The 17,410-nt window shown below is 50.6% G+C and overlaps 1 protein-coding gene across 17 annotated transcripts; it reads right to left on the bottom strand.

Moving 5' to 3' along the window:
• Positions 1–188: 188 nt before the first annotated feature.
• On the bottom strand, positions 189–16,603 carry LOC117837322 (putative disease resistance protein RGA3). Of its 17 annotated transcripts, none has more exons than XR_004636300.2 (8): positions 15,324–16,596; positions 10,314–10,452; positions 10,197–10,237; positions 9,942–10,112; positions 2,146–2,301; positions 1,060–1,674; positions 769–936; positions 189–643 (listed from the first exon to the last, which is right to left on the bottom strand). XR_004636300.2 is itself a non-coding variant. In XM_034716929.2 (4 exons), the coding sequence occupies exons 1-4, from the start codon at positions 16,401–16,403 to the stop codon at positions 10,041–10,043; spliced, it is 1,332 nt and encodes a 443-aa protein (XP_034572820.1). In that variant the 5' UTR covers positions 16,404–16,596; the 3' UTR covers positions 9,672–10,040. The 17 variants fall into 17 exon arrangements, 6 of the variants coding, with proteins under 6 accessions (XP_034572820.1, XP_072146805.1, XP_034572819.1 ...); XR_004636302.2 differs by having other exon boundaries at positions 2,146–2,296; XR_011897036.1 differs by lacking the exon at positions 10,197–10,237 and having other exon boundaries at positions 15,324–16,603.
• Between the last annotated feature and the right edge of the window lie 807 nt (positions 16,604–17,410).

Here is a 17,410-nt window from a genome sequence, read left to right as displayed (position 1 = left end):
TTGTCATCTGGGGAGGGAAGAACCTCCCGTGCAAATGCCATTCTGATGTCCTCGTTCGACGTTTCTAGCACGCACACGTCCGTGCTGCTGCAATGAGCTCTGAGTTGCTTCTGATGTTCAAAGGATCAGTGACGAGTAGGCGTTGGTGGCCACATTTGCTCCCACAAAAGAAGAAATTAAACACACACTAGCGATCAAACTGAAGATAAAGCTTGATGAGACGACACCGTGGTGGTATTACACAGTACGGAATTATAAGACAATAACATAGTTTGAGGATCACAATCACAAGATGGTGCAATTGTGCCGATCACGTACAAAATAACAAGACACCAAAGAAGTGCAAAAACCTAACCGTGGAACACAGGTTACTCCATCTTGGGTTTCCGATTTCTGAACAACGTCATCGTTCCACAATCAACATGGGAGACACATGCGTTTCAGCCGGGTGCCGCCTCGCGCAGCTTTTGGCGCGTCCCACGAGCCCCTCTCCGTTCGCTGCATGCTGCCAGCGCGCGCGCGAGGGCTGCCGGAGCAGCCCGCGTGTGCCCTCCCGCTGGATTTCAGGCTCCTGTTCTCCCCTTTGGGTTTCAAGGCTCCAAACGTATCGGTACGACAATAGCGGGTCCCCTCTTTCCTGCTCCTACATTAACATGGTAGCGTGTTTCCAATGTCAGAATAGCATATTGCTCAACAAAAGATAGTAAATGATCACTACCAATTTGGCACGTGAGCTCTGAAGGCCATCGATGTTTCGGCATTTCGTACCTGCCATAACGGAAAGCCTTGGATGGAAGGGAATGCTCCTGTCATTGCAGCCTGAAGCTTCCTATATATATACTCTTTGCATTCTTCCAGTAGTGTTATTCTTGGCCTCTATTGTATTCCATCACCTCTCCTCTTCCTGTTCCTGTTCCTCTTCCTCTTCCTCTTCATCTTGTGAGCAATTGAAGGGTCAAAATGAAGACAAACGAGTTCAGATTTGGAAGATAAATCGATTTTATGTAACTTACAGATTGACAAATATAAAACCACTGAGTAAGTGGAAGATGAAATTACCTGTGGACTCGCCCAAGTATGCGTCAAAGGAATACGGCTCCTTGGTATAGCAGATGTACCAGTACTCGTCCTCCTCATCTTCCTCTGAATCCTCTGATTGGTCAGCGTCCTCACCTTCTTCTGATTGGTTGTCTTCCTCCTCATTGGCCTCATCATCTTCCTGTGACGATTCGTCGGATTCCTCCTCTTTCACATATGCCTTTACTTGCTGGACGTGCTGGATCTTTCCCCATTCCGAGGATTCATCTTGTAACGCTATCAGTTTGAGCAAGCTTCGGCTGCAATCCACACGTAACTTCTTTAGCTTTGCCTCTCGTAAGTATTCTGGCAGTGATTTAGCATCCTCATCCTGCCACTCGAGGCTTCGGAGGGATGGCAAACCGTCCAATTCCTTTAGTGCTGGGCATCTGGTGATGTCAATGAATTGCAAGCTTGGGTTGTTGCTGATCCTCTCCAGCCTTGGGTTGTCATATGACCAAAGCGTAACAAATTTTGGTTCGCTACCAAATTTGCTGTTTACTAGCCTTGGCTTGGTCAAATTTTAGCCACCGCATTGGTAGCCAACTACTACTTAGTTGGGACTTCTTTTAGAGCCTCCATTGTAATCTTTTTGAACTGCGGTAAATAAAAATAATATAATAATTCTAGAAATTATCAGAAAGATCCGTCCATCAAGTTGGTAGATTTAATCATCGGTAACCAATTCGGCCATGAATTGGCTATTATTTCAATGATGATTATAGTTTACCGAGACATTACTGTTTTTTTCTAAGAATTTCTACGATATTTTTGTTTTAGCGCATCTCGTGAGGATTAGTAATGGCCAAATTTCGAACTCCATAACCTTTTCTTTAGACTCTGAATCTCTGATGTGAAAGAGAAGGAGCTCGAATGCTCGATTGATCCGGTAAATTGACTTGCCAGTGTTCTTATCCCCGTTGTTGGCTCCGGTCCACGCTGAACGGATCAGCCAGAGACACAATCCACATGCGAGTGATAGCTACCCATGAAAAAGCTATCGCAGACAGATAAATAGATAATTCTCACACGGCTCAGAATATGCCTGCTGCCTGAAATGTTGCTCACCTGGCTGCCGGCTTGACCTTGTTTAGCATTTCTCAGTTTTATTGCACCATGTTTTTAGTAGGCACGTCCGTGTTGCTGCAATCGTTGCAGTCTTGCAGAGTAGCTTCAGCTTTCCAGAGGATCCATGAGGAGTAGGTGTTGCAGAACACGTCTGCTCTGGAGGGGGGATGCAATTGTTATCTCGGCATCATAAAGCACGTCTGCAAATTCCTACACTCGTTTGTTATCGAACATTCAAAAACAAATTGTGCGCCTATCAGGGAAGGAGTATCCCCTACCTCCGCGATGCCGCCGGCTCCGGCGGCGCCGCCCAGGATCCTCCGCCGCCCCCAGCTCCCCACAGCCGGCCCTCCCTGCCACCAAAAGATCCCCCCCTACGCCTCCCCTACGGCACCGCCTCCTCCACCCTCACCCAGTCCGTTCTCTACCTCCTTCTGGAGGGAGTCTCCACCGCCGCCACCACCCAGATCCGCTTTCCCCGGCCACCTCGACGACCTCCCTGTCCCGGAAACACCACAATCCACCCGTATCCCGCCATCCTACGCGGAGATCGTCCGCCGGTCACCTCCTCGCTCCCCCCACCTCCACCTCGGCGGTCGAGCCCCCCTCCTGCCCACGCCATGTCTTGCTCCGCCTGGATCTGCCGTTCCCCCACCAAGATCCGTTGTTAATACGGCACCACGCCGGTCCTCTGCCAGCGATACTCCTGCAGGGCGCGCGGATTCGCGGCGTCGCTTCACTGGATCCGCTTTTACTCTCCCCTCCCCCCCCCCCCCGCAGCGCCGCCTCTCTCTCACCGGCCACCCAACCCTCCGCCTACCGCGTTAATGCTCCTCCGGCTACTGTCTTGCGCCGCTCTGGGCCCTCGAGCCCTGCGCCTCTGCGCCACATCCCGTCCTCGGCTCTGCCCAGTGACGCGGAACCTGGTTGGACCCATGTGGTCTCTCGCCGCAGGGGCATACCGAGGAAGAAGCCCCTGCCCGGGCGCTCTGAGCATTCATGGCGCCCTCCCTTGCCACCTACCCGCCTGCGGCAGGAGATTTCCAGCAGGGCGCCGGTGGCCCCTTCCCTCCCCAAAGCTGTCTTCCTCCACCGCACTCAAGGGCGCTGCTTCCGCTGTCTTGGCCGGGATCATCGCGTCAGCTCCTGCAGAGACCCCATTCGCTGCCTCAGGTGCCTCCGGCAGGGGCACAAGCTCTCTTTCTGTCGCGCAATCCTCCCACCAAGCCGCGTCCCTCCCTCAACACCCCCTCTGCCCCAGAAGCCTTCCCTCACCAATCCGCGCAGCAGGCCCCCACCTCGTCGCCAGCAGCCACTGCCGCCCCCTGGCCACCGCAGCCCCTTGAGGATGAAGAACTTCTCTGTTGGCGACCCGGCTCTCCGGCCAGAGGAAGACAAGCTTCATGTCCCCACCTCCTTTGAACTGGAGCGGGAGCTGCGGGACTGGGAGGGATGCGCGCTGGTCACCTGGGCCATGCGCGTCCCCCCCAACACCACGTCGCGGCACCTGGAGGAGGCCCTCGTCGCGGACTTCAGGCTGCGGCCAGGCGATGTCGACGTCACCAGACACCGGCCGGAGGCGTTCCTCATCCGCTTCCAGAACAGGAGAAGCTGCGAGGAGATCAACGCAAAAGGCAAGTTCAAGTGCCGCGGCGCGGACGTCTGCGTTCGACCATGGAGGAGTCTCACAGGCGCTCTCGGGGCGGCTCTCTTCTACCGAGTGCGACTGGTCCTCGACGGTGTTCCGCGGCATGCTTGGCAGCCGGAGCTCGTCGAGAGGATCGTCGGCCGCACCTGCTCTCTCCAATGTGTTGACACTAATCTCCTCCACCCAACTGATACTCGTGGCATTGAGCTTTGGGCCTGGACGGCTGACCCGAGCAGGATCCCCAAGGTTATGTGGCTCATCTTCACTACTGGAGCACTGGATGCTTCTTCTTCTTCTGTGCAGGTCTCGGAGACACCCCCCCAGCGATGGCAGCGGGGAATCAAGCACCGTGTCATCATTCACATTTGGGAAATCCATGATTTCTCCAAAGTGACCACTGACCGTGATGACCCGGATCTTGCGGTGGGGGAGCCGGAGCGTCGGCGCCTTCCCTGGTTCTGGGGCGTCCGCGACGGCGACTAAGTTCCAACGGCTGCTTTCGAACCGTTCCACCACCCTCCGCCACCGCGCGTCCAAGAGCGACGCAATGAACGCGAAGAGGAGGACAGGCGTGACCGCGCGCGTCGGGACCGCGTCGACGACCACCCGGCTTTCCACGGCGTCCACAACAGCAACAACTTCGACGACGACGACGACGACGAGCGTGACCCCTGGCCGCGCGACCGCCACGGCCACGCACGGCGGGCCGATGCCAGCTTCGGCCGTCGCCAGGACGCCCCGCGCCGTGAACGCTCACGCTCCCCGCGACGCCAAAACAGAGGCTCTGGATCCTACGACGGTCGCCGTCGTCACAGCCGCAACGACGACGACAAGCCAATGTCGGCCGACGAGCTTGAAGCGCAACGACAGCGTGACCTTAAGCTTCTTTTTTCTCTCCAGGTCGCCACCATGGAGGAGGCGGCCAGCAAGCTCCTCAACCTGCAGGTCACACCGAGATCCACCCCCACCCCCCCAACGCCACGCCCCCTGTACCAACTGCTCTCCAATGCCGCAAGGATGGCGGCTGGCCCCGGGGAAGAAGCCTGGTCCGCTGCGGCAAGTGACAAGCATGGACCTCAGGTACCCAATGACACAACTCCAATCCCTGTACATCGTGTTTTTCAACGCTTCAAGGAGCAACTCCCCCCTCCCCCTGCCCAACCATCTGTGCAAGAGGTCGACGCCGCTCTCATTCAGCTGCAAGGTATGGCTAACGCTCTTTGCCAGCAGCTCCCCAACGAAGGACCTTCTGGATGCAAGGCGCCCGACGCCATAACAGGCTCCCCGGTGCCTACCCTGGTGCTTCAGGAGAGCCCCTGCTTGCAGGTGCCAGCCGTCGAAGAGCCAAACGGCGAGCAAGCAACAACCTGGGCTACCCATGTCAACACCTCCTCTCCTCATGTAATTCTGACAATGCCTCAGGTACCGCGGGAAGATCACCAGGTGCAGGGCGGGAGCGACAGGAGGCCGACTGACGGGCGGTCACCCTCTTGCGCCGCCGGCTTCAGCGCCCCTCCTCTGCTGGACGGCTCCAATGGCCGCTCTGCTGCCGGCCAACAAGAGAACCACATCATCCAGCTACCTGCCTCACCACAAGCCAGCAACTTTGGGCCAACAGACGGAGATGATGTCCACGCACTTCAGGTCGTCTCTTTGGCTCCTCTGTCACCGGCTTTGCCTCCAGCTACACCGCACAGTGGCATCGCTGAGCTTTTCTCAACGCCTAACCATGGCCTCCTGCCTCAGCCTCCTGTTGCCCCAGGAAAAAGAGGACGTCGCCTCAAGAAGCAGCCAGTGGAGGTCGCGGCTCTACGCCGTAGCAAGCGTCAAGCTTGCAGCAGGATCAGGCACCTCTCCGCCGAAGAGAAGGCCAACCATGTCCTATGCCGACGCCTGGGCTACATCAAAAACGACACCACGTCGGCTGAGGAAGCCATCAGGGAGTTTGTCGCCACCTTCCAAGGTCCTATGCCGGACTATATTATCAAGGCACTCTCAGCGCTGTTTCATCTTGACGACGACGACATCGACAACGCAACCAATGCCCTGATCAAGCTTGGAGGGGCAGAGGCGATGGATGATCCCAGCCATGTTATCTGAACAGCTACCCCGCGAAGCTCCTATCCATGTCATGTTATCTTATCCAGTCACTAAGACCTTCAGACACTTCAGCCTCCTGTGGGCTTTCACTTATGCTTTTATGTACCTGCGAACTGCACTACCATGTCTCTCGGCTACTATTTGCATCTACTTGGGCTCTGCATTTTGCATGCTTCCTACCAGGATAATTCACTATGCTTCGTGTTCTTCTATAAGGCTTGCCGCCTCCCCAAAGCGCCAGACTCGCATTCTTACTAATGGCAACGCATGACCTCCAAATATTGTGCTGGAACGTCCGAGGGCTAAACTCAGCGGCGCGTCGACAAACCGTACAACAAATCATTGCATCCGTGCCCTGTAATATAGTGTGCCTGCAGGAAACAAAACTATCCCAGATCGACGACAATTCAGCTCGCTCTGTGGGAGGACGCATGCTTAGGAGCTACAGCTTCCTGCCGGCAGGAGGAGCGTCGGGTACCAGGGGCGGCATTTTGCTCCTCTGGAATGACGACATAATTAACATCGACTCAATCGACAAGAAGGATTTCTCCTTAACGGCGAATGTAACAATAAAAGCGACCGAGGTGTCCTCCCTGCTAACGGTAGTCTATGGACCAACGCGAGAGCAGGAAAAGCCACATTTCCTCCAGGAAATCAGAAGTCTCGCTCCCAGTCAGGGCATCAAATGGGTTATCCTAGGCGACTTTAACCAGATCTACAAAACAACTGACAAGAATAATTCCAACCTAAACATCAACAACATGCGACGTTTTCGAGACACGCTAAATAACTGTGACTTAAAAGAAATCCACCTCCAGAACAGGAAGTACACTTGGAGCAACGAACGCCGCAACCCAACCCTCGTTCGACTAGATCGAGTTTTCTGCAATGAACATTGGGACTTAGCTTTCCCGTCGCACATCCTACAAGCGCTCTCCTCTTCGCATTCCGATCACTGCCCCCTGCTCCTTTCAAGTCACGAAAGCCCGCCGCGACCACGCCATTTCAAATTCGAGAATTTTTGGATCTCTATGCCAGGCTTTCGGCAGGTGTTACAACAGGCATGGACATCCACGAACACTCATACGAACCCTATACATCGCCTCAACCACAGGCTCGCCAAGACTGCGTTAGCACTACGAAAATGGAGCAAGAACTTATTTTCGGAAGCGGAATTACAATTTCACATGGCACAGTCAGTTATCCTACAATTCGACATCGCGCAGGAGCGTCGTGTTCTGACCGTTGAAGAACTAAACCTACGTTCGAAATTGAAGAAACGGGTTATGGGACTGGCCATCCTCGAACGACTGAGAAAGCGTCAATGCTCCAGAATAACGAACCTCAAACTAGGCGATGCTAATACTCGGTATTTCCACCTGAAGATGAATTCTAGGAAAAGAAAGAATTTTATCTCGCGACTCCGAAACAACGATAGATGGGCAATTTCTCAGCAAGAAAAAGCAGAAGTCGCGGCTACCCACTACTCTAATGTCCTTGGAAGATCACAGCTGCGCCAAATTAACTTCAATTGGGACCTGCTCTCCTGGCCCTCCGTTGACCTATCCTCACTGGATGCCGAGTTCTCGGAGGAGGAAGTCAAAAAAGCGCTCAAACTAATGCCCAAAGACAAGGCACCGGGACCAGACGGCTTCACGATTAAATTCTTCCATAAATGTTGGGACGTAGTCCGTCCGGATATAATGGCAGTAATCCATACTTTCCATAACTTGCGCCACGATTTTTTTGACCTACTGAACACGGCCAACATTGTGCTAGTGCCAAAGAAGGACGGAGGGGATTCCATCACGGATTATAGGCCAATAAGTCTCATACACGCCATAGCGAAAATCATAACGAAGATAATGGCCTTAAGATTACAACCGTTCATGAACTCCTTGATATCAGAGTGCCAAAGCGCTTTCATTAAAACAAGAGTGATACATGATAACTACATGTACGTCAGAAACCTAGCGCGTCGCTTTCACGTCTCGAGAACCCCCTCCCTCATGCTCAAGCTGGACATCTCTAAAGCCTTCGACTCTGTCCGGTGGGATTACCTTCTAGATCTCATGCAGCACCGCGGTTTCCCTCCGCGATGGAGGAGCTGGGTTACCACGTTGCTGAGCACCGCCACGTCCAAAATTCTTATGAATGGTGCGCCAGGAGAAGACATTCAACATGGTCAAGGCCTGCGCCAAGGAGACCCGCTGTCGCCTCTATTATTCGTCTTGGCAATCGACCCGCTCCAGCAACTTCTGCAACTCGCAACCGAAAGGGGCGCGCTGTCGAAATTAAGAGGAAAATACGCCCGCATTCGAATATCTCTATATGCGGACGATGCGGTCATCTTCATCAATCCTACCGCAGCAGACGTCCAGAACACTAAGGATCTCCTAGACAGGTTCGGCTGCGTTACTGGGCTGAGAACCAATATCGGCAAGAGTTCGGTGGCCCCCATTCGATGTTACGGGATAGACCTACATGCCATCCTCGCACCCTTCCCGGCGGCACAAACCAACTTTCCTGTCAAATACCTCGGGCTCCCATTATCCCTTGGCAGGATCCAAAAAATTAATTTCCAGTGCTTGTCCGACAAAGCAAACGCACGCTTAGCAAACTGGGCTGGCAAACTCCTCTCTCCCGCGGGAAGGCGAACCCTAGTCCAGGCAGTCCTATCTTCGCAGCCGATCTACTACCTCTCTGCATTAAACGCCCCAGCTGCTGTGCTAGAGGAAATCGACCGGCGGAGGAAGCGTTTTCTATGGGCCGGCACAGACCAAATTGTCGGAGGCAAGTGTAAAGTTGCATGGACAATAGCGTGCAAACCGACAAAACTGGGTGGCCTAGGGATTCTGCATCTCAAGAAGTTTGCTAGAGCACTCAGACTGCGATGGCTTTGGAATGAATGGAAGGAGCCGCGTAAACCTTGGGTGGGTATGCCAACACCGTGCACTGCTAAAGACAAGAACCTATTCGCTGCCGCAACGACTATCACGCTTGGCGATGGGGAGAAGGCCAAATTCTGGGAGTCGACATGGCTCCAGGGAGAGATGCCAAAGCAAATTGCTCCAACGGTGTACTCCATCTCAAGAAAGAAGAACAGGACCGTTAAAGATGCCCTTTTAAATGGTAAGTGGATTACTGACTTAAACGTGGTCAGACTATCGTCGGCATCACAGATCGAAGAATTTGTCAACCTCTGGACTCGGCTGGCAACGGTCCAACTAAGCCCAGGCACACCGGACTCCATTACATGGAAACTTACCCGCATGGCGAATACACGACATCGTCCGCATACGAGGCCCAATTCCACACCTCAACACCATCTGATATGGAAAGACTCATCTGGAAGACATGGGCGCCTCCAAAGTGCAAATTCTTCTCCTGGATTGCGTACCAAAACCGACTATGGACAGCAGATAGACTTACCGCAAGAGGCTGGTCTAATCAAAAGGTATGCGTGCTCTGCCACATGTATGATGAAACGCTACTACACCTGCTATCAAAATGTCGCTACACTACTCGTCTCTGGGACAAAATCTTCGACTGGGCGGCTATGAACATTCCACCTCGGGGGGATTGGTCCGCCTTCTCTTCTATTAGCGAATGGTGGTCACATCTTGGGTCCATGCCAGGCATGCCGCGAAAGGGTTTTCGATCGCTCATTATCCTTGTATCATGGGAAGTCTGGAAAGAGCGCAACGGCAGAATTTTCCAACGGAATTTTAAAAGCTTGGACCAGCTACTGTGTAAAATAAAGGATGAAGTACGATGCTGGACCTTGGCAGGTGCAAAGCACTTGGGAGCTCTCTGCCCATCTGAGGAGTGATCGAGAAGCATAGAAAGGTCGCTGTACAGCCCCTGTATACCTTTTTTTCTCTTCTCTCTTTTTTTGGCCTAGGCCTGTAACTACCTTCTCTATTAATTAATACAAGTCTGGCTGTCTTAGCCGGTCCTTCTTTCAAAAAAAAAAACATTCAAAAACACTGTAGAAAGTCTGACGAGCTAGCACAGACCAACCAAAAAGAAGAGATGGAGTGCAGACCTGCCTACAAATACGCCAACAAGAAGTGCAAATCCTGGGAGCTAAATGTGCAAATCCCTTCCCAGCTGCCCTTCGCGCGCACGTTCAGTGCTTCAGCTCTCAGCCCATCGCTCGTCCCCGACGCGTATTCGCTCCAACGAGTCCAAGGCCGCCCGTGCTGGCGCTCCCTTCCTGAGCGTCACAACAACTGGTTAGAGAGACGCTCGCGCCTTACTGATGTATTATATTTTTCGCACACAAACATATACAACTTACGAATTTGAGGGACAGTATGCCAATTGCGATGTGTTCTTCTCCTGCGTTAACACGACAAAGTCACAGCCAATTTGGCGTGTACAACTACAAGACCATCAGTATTTGGGCAATTCATACCTAGTATCTGGTGGATGGATTCGAATGCTCGTCCTGTCGTAACAGCCTGAGAGCTTCCTCTGTTCCTTGCATTCTTACTATGTTCTATTCCTGGACTCTGCTCTTCGTTCACCCCGTCTACTTCTGCTTCATCTTCATCCTGTGCGCAGGTGAATATACAGTTAGAAATCCATTTTTAAATGAGTGTACACACACATACAGTTATAAAACCACCGAGTAGGTCGAAGATGAACTCACCCGTGGACTTGCCCAGGTATGCGTCGAATGAATACGGCTCCTTCGTATAGTAGATGTACCACTCGGCATCCTCATCTTCGTGCGATTGGTCGGCTTCCTCCGCTTCTCCTTTTTTCTTGTGTCCATACGCCTTTACTTGTTGGACATGCTGGATCTTTCCCCGTTCGGAGGATTCATCTTGTAGTGCTATCAGTTTGAGCAATCTTCGGCTGCAATCTACACGCAATTTCTTTAGCTTTGCCTCTCGCAAGTATTCTGGGAGTGCTTCAGCACTCAAATCCCACCACTCGAGGCTTCGGAAGGATGGCAAACGATCCAATTCCTTTAGTGCTCGGCAATTGCTAATGTCAATCCATTGCAAGCTTGGGTTGTTGCTGATCCTCTTCAGTCTTGGGTTGTCATATGACCAAAGCTTGACTAGTGAAGGGAAGTTATCCACAGAGACCAAGTGCTGGACATGTGTCAGGCGCAACTCTCTCAACCGGCATGCATGTTGTGCAAGCCCTGCAGGAAGGCGTTGCAGTTTGCAGTTTCTGATTGTAAGCTCCTCTAGTGCAGGCATCGCTGGGACGTGATGCTCCCACTCCCACTCCGTCCATCCCAGCATGTCTTCAAAACCCACTTTTCTCAGCTTGGGAAAAGCACCACGCGAAGTATGATGAGGCTGCCTGTTATTGTTCCGTGTTACTTTGCCATCGGCTTGACCACCCATGGAGGGGAAGAGGAAATCGTGCCCAACGCACCGGACAGACGGAGCACGATCGACCCAAAAATAATCAAGAAAGGGGAGCTGCCCCAATCCACATGGCAGTTGCTGGCAGCATGCGTAGTCATCTAGCACCAACCGCCTTAAGCTCCCAAAGGCTGACATGGTTCTCATCCACTGTGGTAGCCCGCGTGCAAAGTAGCCTATGATATCAAGTTCTTCCATGCAAGTTGGAGGACACAGATTATCCAGCACCTCCTCTGTTCTCCTGTGTTCCTCCTCGCTAATGTTGCCTTCGACCTCCCCGTTGTCTCCTAGCCTGCTGGTAAATACCAAATGTAACCATGTCAGGTGATGTTTACTGCTAAGGTTTGCTTTAGCAGCCATAGAACCGGAAGGTGCCTTCTCCAGACAACTTATTTCAAGGCTTTGGAGCTTCGATAGAGGTCTGAGTTCTTCTAAGCTGCACCAGCCACCTGTGCTCTCATCTGAATAATGTGTTGGAAACCCCCTTATGTCGACCAAATCTTCTAGTTTTCCCAAGCCACGAGGAACTGAAGTGATTGCCGTGTCGCTCAAGGTGAGTGACCTTAGCTTCCGCAGCTTTAGGATGCTGTTAGGAAGTTGATGAATATTTGCACACCCAGGAAGGTCAATAGAAAGTAGAAATTTTAGATCGCCTATGCCTTGAGGAATTGTGGATATGCTTGCGTTATAAATACACAAGTGTCTTAAATGTTTGAGGTGGCATATGGAGTCTGGCAGCTCAACTAGATCTACATCTACTAGATGTAGTACTCTTAGGCAAGAAAGGTTGTTCAACAGATTCTTTAGCTCAACAGTGGTGCTGCTTCCGAATAACATTAATGTTCTAAGCGAGGCTTGTGTTTGCAAAGTGTCACACCCTACTGCCTTGTTTGAGATAGATAGGTGCCGAAGCTTTGCATTGCTAAGAGTTCTATTGACATCCTGCCCATCACTAATAAGTATCCCTTCATCTTTAATTATATACTGAGCGAAGGAACGGACAACATCGTGCATGCTGCATGCTGTTGTATTATAGTAACTTTTGTCTGGTTGTAGAAGATTTCTTGAAACCAATTCTTTGTAGTATTCTGTCCCCAACTTTTCTGGTGCCTTACAGCTCATCTTGTTGTGTACATGACCTGCTGCAATCCAAAGCTTGACTATTACGTCACTCGAAATAGGGTTATCTTTAGGGATTAGCGAACAATACACAAAACATTGCTTCAAGTGTGAAGGCAAGTCTTCATAACTCAAGTAGACCGCTTTATTAATATCTTCATTGATTCCTATTGTCGACCAAGTGCCGTGGCTACTAACATCCGTCCAGGCATCTCTTGTTCTACTTTTGCCGCGCAAGAGTCCTCCAAGGACCTTAACTGCTAACGGCAAGCAGTCACATCTTTCAACAATTTCCATCCCGATACTCTTCAATTCATCGACATCGGCTTCATCACTCTCATTCAAAACTACCTAGTATTGGAAAAAAAATGCAGCAAGTTTGAGAGAGGAAATGGTGCTAGAATCGAAAAGCTCCCAATGGACTTTATGTTGTATCATAACTTGTGCAGGGGTTGTGTGTAGGGAAAAAGTTGAAGTGACTTCAATAGAGTCTAGACTCTAGAGCAACCATTGCTATTCCCAGTGGAGAATTTCATATTACGGTTTTCAAGAGTGGTATGTCATCGAAAGATGTTTGAGTGGATGTATGAAACAAGATGTCCTAATGGAGAGTTTCATTTTGCGATTTCATAGGCTGGACATAACGTTTAATTGCGAGGTATGTGATTGGATGTTATGAGATGAAATGAAACTCTCTAATCCCCAATGCTAGTTTCATCAGGTTTCATAGTCTTGGAAACAATGTATACATAGTTTAATCAGGATGAAACTCCTTCCCTCTCTCCCTCTTCATGATTATTAGCATGCCATATCATCAAAATTGTTGATGTGTCACATCATAAAATGAAACTCTTATGAAATCCCCATTGGGAATAGCGTAAATGTAGCAAACATGGCCCCGAATAGGCCATTTGTTTGTGATTTTGGTGATTAATATGACAACATGGTCATTAGGACTAACAAAGCATTGAGAACATATCTTGAAGGTATTATAGGTCCTAAGGAAGCAACCACAACCAAAGATAAGCAAAGAATCAAAGAAAAACATGAACCATTATAGCCACCAATTCATCTGGTGACAAGAAGAAGGTGCCCACTGAAACAGTCGGTGACAAGCGTGAAGAAGGTTTTTGAGATCATCGGATGTTCCGATGGCCAGTTGAAAAAGCGTCGATGCAAGCATCAGAGCTTTTGGTACGTCGTGTGGAGACCAAGTCAAAGCAGGACCATCGGACGATCCGATGACCTAAGTTTTGTGCCCATCGAATGAACCGCCGGAGCAAAGATAAGAAAGAAGGAGGCAGCGGATGATCCGACACTATGTGTCGCGGGGGCATCGGACGAAGCATATTTATTTTAGAAACTAACAGAGACGTTTTGGCATAGGAAGCTACTACACCTTATGATCCAATGGGTGCCAGAGGGACCACCGGATCAATCGTTGGATTGCGTCGGTGAGGAACTTAAGCAGAATCTGGGCGCAGGGAGGCAACGGCTGGTAGAACCAGATGTTCCGATGCTACCCCAAATGATACCATCGGAACATCCGATGGTATACTTTAACTACCCGGTGGAGCAACGGCTCTTTGAGTTCTTGGGCTATTTATACCCCCTCCACTCACCTATTTGGAGTTGCTGGATGTCGCTGGAGTGTGCAAAAGTCCATTGGAGATCAAGACTCATCAAGAACACATCCAAGCCACCAAAAGTGCATCAGTGATTAATCAAAGGCTTAGCGCAAGCTTAGAAGAATGTTTAGTGCTATGATAGGCCTAGAGAAGAGAGAGTGCAAGGTGTGCCTGCCTTGTGATCGGTTCTAGGAGTGAACCACAGCTGTACAAGGTGTGCTGGAACCTTGGAGCCTTGGTGTCTCGCCGGCAAGTCTTCGACCCTCCGGCTTGGTGTGGAGCGGCGTCGACGACCATGTGCGGGGAACGTGGAGACCCCCTTCCTTCATGGAGAAGCTTCTTAGTGGATATGGTATCAAGGTGAACTGGGAATTTGGCGTGAGCCTTAGTAGCCGAGCCTTTGTGGCAAATCAAGGAGTGTCCCGGGAGAGACTTGGTGACCGGAAAGGAATACTCTTGTGTGAGTGGTTCAACAATGTGGACTAATGGTGGTTTAGTGCCTACCGATACAATGGGATAAATCATCATATCAAGAGTTTGCTTCCCCTCATCCCCTTTTTTACATTTCCAAATTTCATACTTGCAACTTGTGTGCCTTTACTTTCTTAGTGTAGTATCTTGTTAGAATTGCCTTTAGGTTGCAAAACTTATTTTAGGATGAGAAATTCACACTAGATCAACCATAGTTGCACATCTTGATAGCGTGATCTAGTTTAAGTTTCATGTAAAAGTAGTGGAAGTCATAGGTTAAGATTTTAAGTTGCCTAATTCACCCCCCTGCCCTCCCCTCTTAGGCTACGGTACCCGATTCCTTGCACTGAACAAAACTTCCCTCAACATCAATAGGATATGTTCAATTAAATATAACCATGAGCAGGGGCGGATCTAGGGCCCGGGCTGCCCGGGCTGCAGCCCGGGGCGAGCCCATGTAGTCCCTTTAACATATGTGGTATTTAGCCTAACAAAAGGAGGTTTATGAGGCAAGATTAGACTGTTTTGGTGCTGATTCAGCAACTTAGCCCGGGGTGCAGCTCCGTTTTGGATCCGCCCCTGACCATGAGACATGTTTTGCTAAGCCAAATGCTTATGGAAGTACGATGAAAGGCTTGTAGTCAAATTACATGGTCCTTTGCGTAATCAGATCGGACGAGAGCGACAAGAGAAATAACGAGCAATGGGCTATCGTGCATTCCTCCAAGGGAGAGAAAGTAATTAAGAAGAGATAAAAGTTGTTACAGTAAATTCAAATTACTGCATAAATAATTACTGTAATAAATAAAAGTTATTACTGACCTGGTTCTTTAGCAAAATCCAAGCATCTTCCGTTGTTAGCTTGTCAACTCGATGGAGATGTTGAGCTTTCATCCCATGAGCAACTCCATCATTTCTTGTGGTCACCAAGACTCGACTGCCAGAAGCCCCATGACTGAGCGGCTCTCTAAGCAGCTTATACCACACATTTTCGCTCCACACATCATCCATCACCAACAAAAACTTCTTCTTTTGCCGGATCGTATCCTTCAGGGCACGCTGAAGTAGGTCCTTGTTTCCCGCACAGCCCTCATGTTTTGCACCAAAAGAAGCTATAAGACTTTGTAGGACATTGATCTCATTGAACTCACGGTTAACGCTCAACCAGATCCTTTCCTCGAAGTTTTCCTCCACCCTACTATCACCGAAGACCATCTTAGCAAGAGTGGTTTTGCCTATCCCACCTGTGCCTGTGATAGCAACAGCAACAACCACATCACTATTGGCCCTTGATCCTACAGGAGCATCCACCTTCTTGATGAGTAGATCAACAATTTTCTTCGTGTCATCCTCAACCTTCTCGCCGACAACATCAGACCGGATAAAAACCGATCCAGTCTCGTCGGACAAAGAATTGGTAGCTTTGTTGATTGAATCAGCTGAGGAATGGATGGCTTGGGTGATGAATCCGAAACGGGAGCTCCTCTTTGCCAGGTCTTCCAGTCGCTGGTTGATCGCTTGGATCTTCGTTCCAATCTCATGTGCCGCAACAGGGTTGCGGAAGCAAATGAACATCTTGGGGATGTCCCAGCACCTTGAGGTGGTTTTTGGAGCAGATGTTGGTGCGGGAGGATCTTCTCCGCCCTCCATGAGCTGGCAGAGGTCAAGGACGTCATCAGCGTCGTACATGACGTCCTTGAGCTCCCTCACCCAACCCTCCGTGGCCTTGTCACGGATGCGCTTCCTCTCCGCATCACCCAAGATGTGGCTCAGGTCACAGAGCGTGGTCTCGAGCTTGGTGACCTCGCCCGGCACGCCGAGGAGCATCTCCACCTCCTCCTTCACCATGCCTGCCAGGATGCCCACAAGCTTGGACGCGAACTCGTCCAGCAGCGCCGCCATGGTCGGGGAACAGGGTAGCAAAGCAGAGAGCAAAAGGAAGATGACTGGGTTTCAGATATATGTGGGTGTACACTCTGCGGTGAATTGGGAGGCGCTTTATACAGAAGGAAGGCCTGGCCGGTCGATGGAAAATCACGGATGGGCAGATGAGATGGCGAGGCGAAGAAGTTCAACGCATAGGAGGGCCAGAAGAGTACGCTACTCCATATTTTTGTGGACCTCGATTGGGTGTCCAGTCTGTAGTCAAAAAATATGCAACTCAAATTATTTGTCTCTATTGATGAGGTGCAAAAGAGAGACGCCTCAACTAACCCCCAGGAGGCAGGAGCACATGTATCCAATGCAGCTTCAACTCTTCTCTTCGTCGCTGGCTGCGCACCTAACGGATCAGCAAAGCGTTATATGTTTGGCCATCGGCAGTCAGTTCTTTTTTTTTAATTTTTTTTAATTTTTTGAAATCGGCAGTCAGTTCTGCACTTATATCCTGCAGCTCCTGACTTGCAGAAAGATTTTGGAGCATGATGGATCAATTAGAAGCATCGCCAGCTAAGAGGCTGCCAAAGTCTACGCTGTGGCGGCTTCAGCGTCCTGATTAGTTCTCCCTCTTTATTATCCATAATTAATATTTATATAACTTCGGATGCTTCCGCTATATAATAGCGCGCCTACAGTACCAACTGGACAGACTGGAGTACGTATATGTTAGTTACAAGAAATGCCTCGCCATCTCAGCACGTATTAACAAATCAGGTCTAATGTCGACATGGTTACGCCAGCGCTTTGGTTACGTCGCATTTTAATTTTGGTTTGCTACCAAATTTGCTGTTTACTAGCCTTGGCCCTCTGTGGCCCGTGTGGCCACCGGTGTGGCCGCTCAAGGCTGGGGTTGGGGCGTGCACGCGGGGCGTTCGATGGAATGCCCCAAAGCATTCCGCGGCGGCGGCGCACAGCCGGTAGCGGTTAACTGGAGGCTCGGTGAGGTTCAACAATGACGCGGTCCTAGGTGG

This window comes from Setaria viridis, chromosome 9, assembly GCF_005286985.2.
Source record: "Setaria viridis chromosome 9, Setaria_viridis_v4.0, whole genome shotgun sequence".
In the NCBI taxonomy this organism is placed as follows: domain Eukaryota; kingdom Viridiplantae; phylum Streptophyta; class Magnoliopsida; order Poales; family Poaceae; genus Setaria; species Setaria viridis.
This window is presented reverse-complemented; position numbering and strand designations above follow the sequence as displayed.

Coding starts and splice junctions, on each gene's coding strand:
- LOC117837322 (XM_034716928.2), bottom strand. CDS start 16,403: ATGGCGGCGCTGCTGGACGAGTTCGCGTCCAAGCTTGTGGGCATCCTG. Junction 12,754..15,323: donor GGATTTTGCTAAAGAACCAG/GTCAGTAATAAC, acceptor TTCCAATACTAG/GTAGTTTTGAATGAGAGTGA.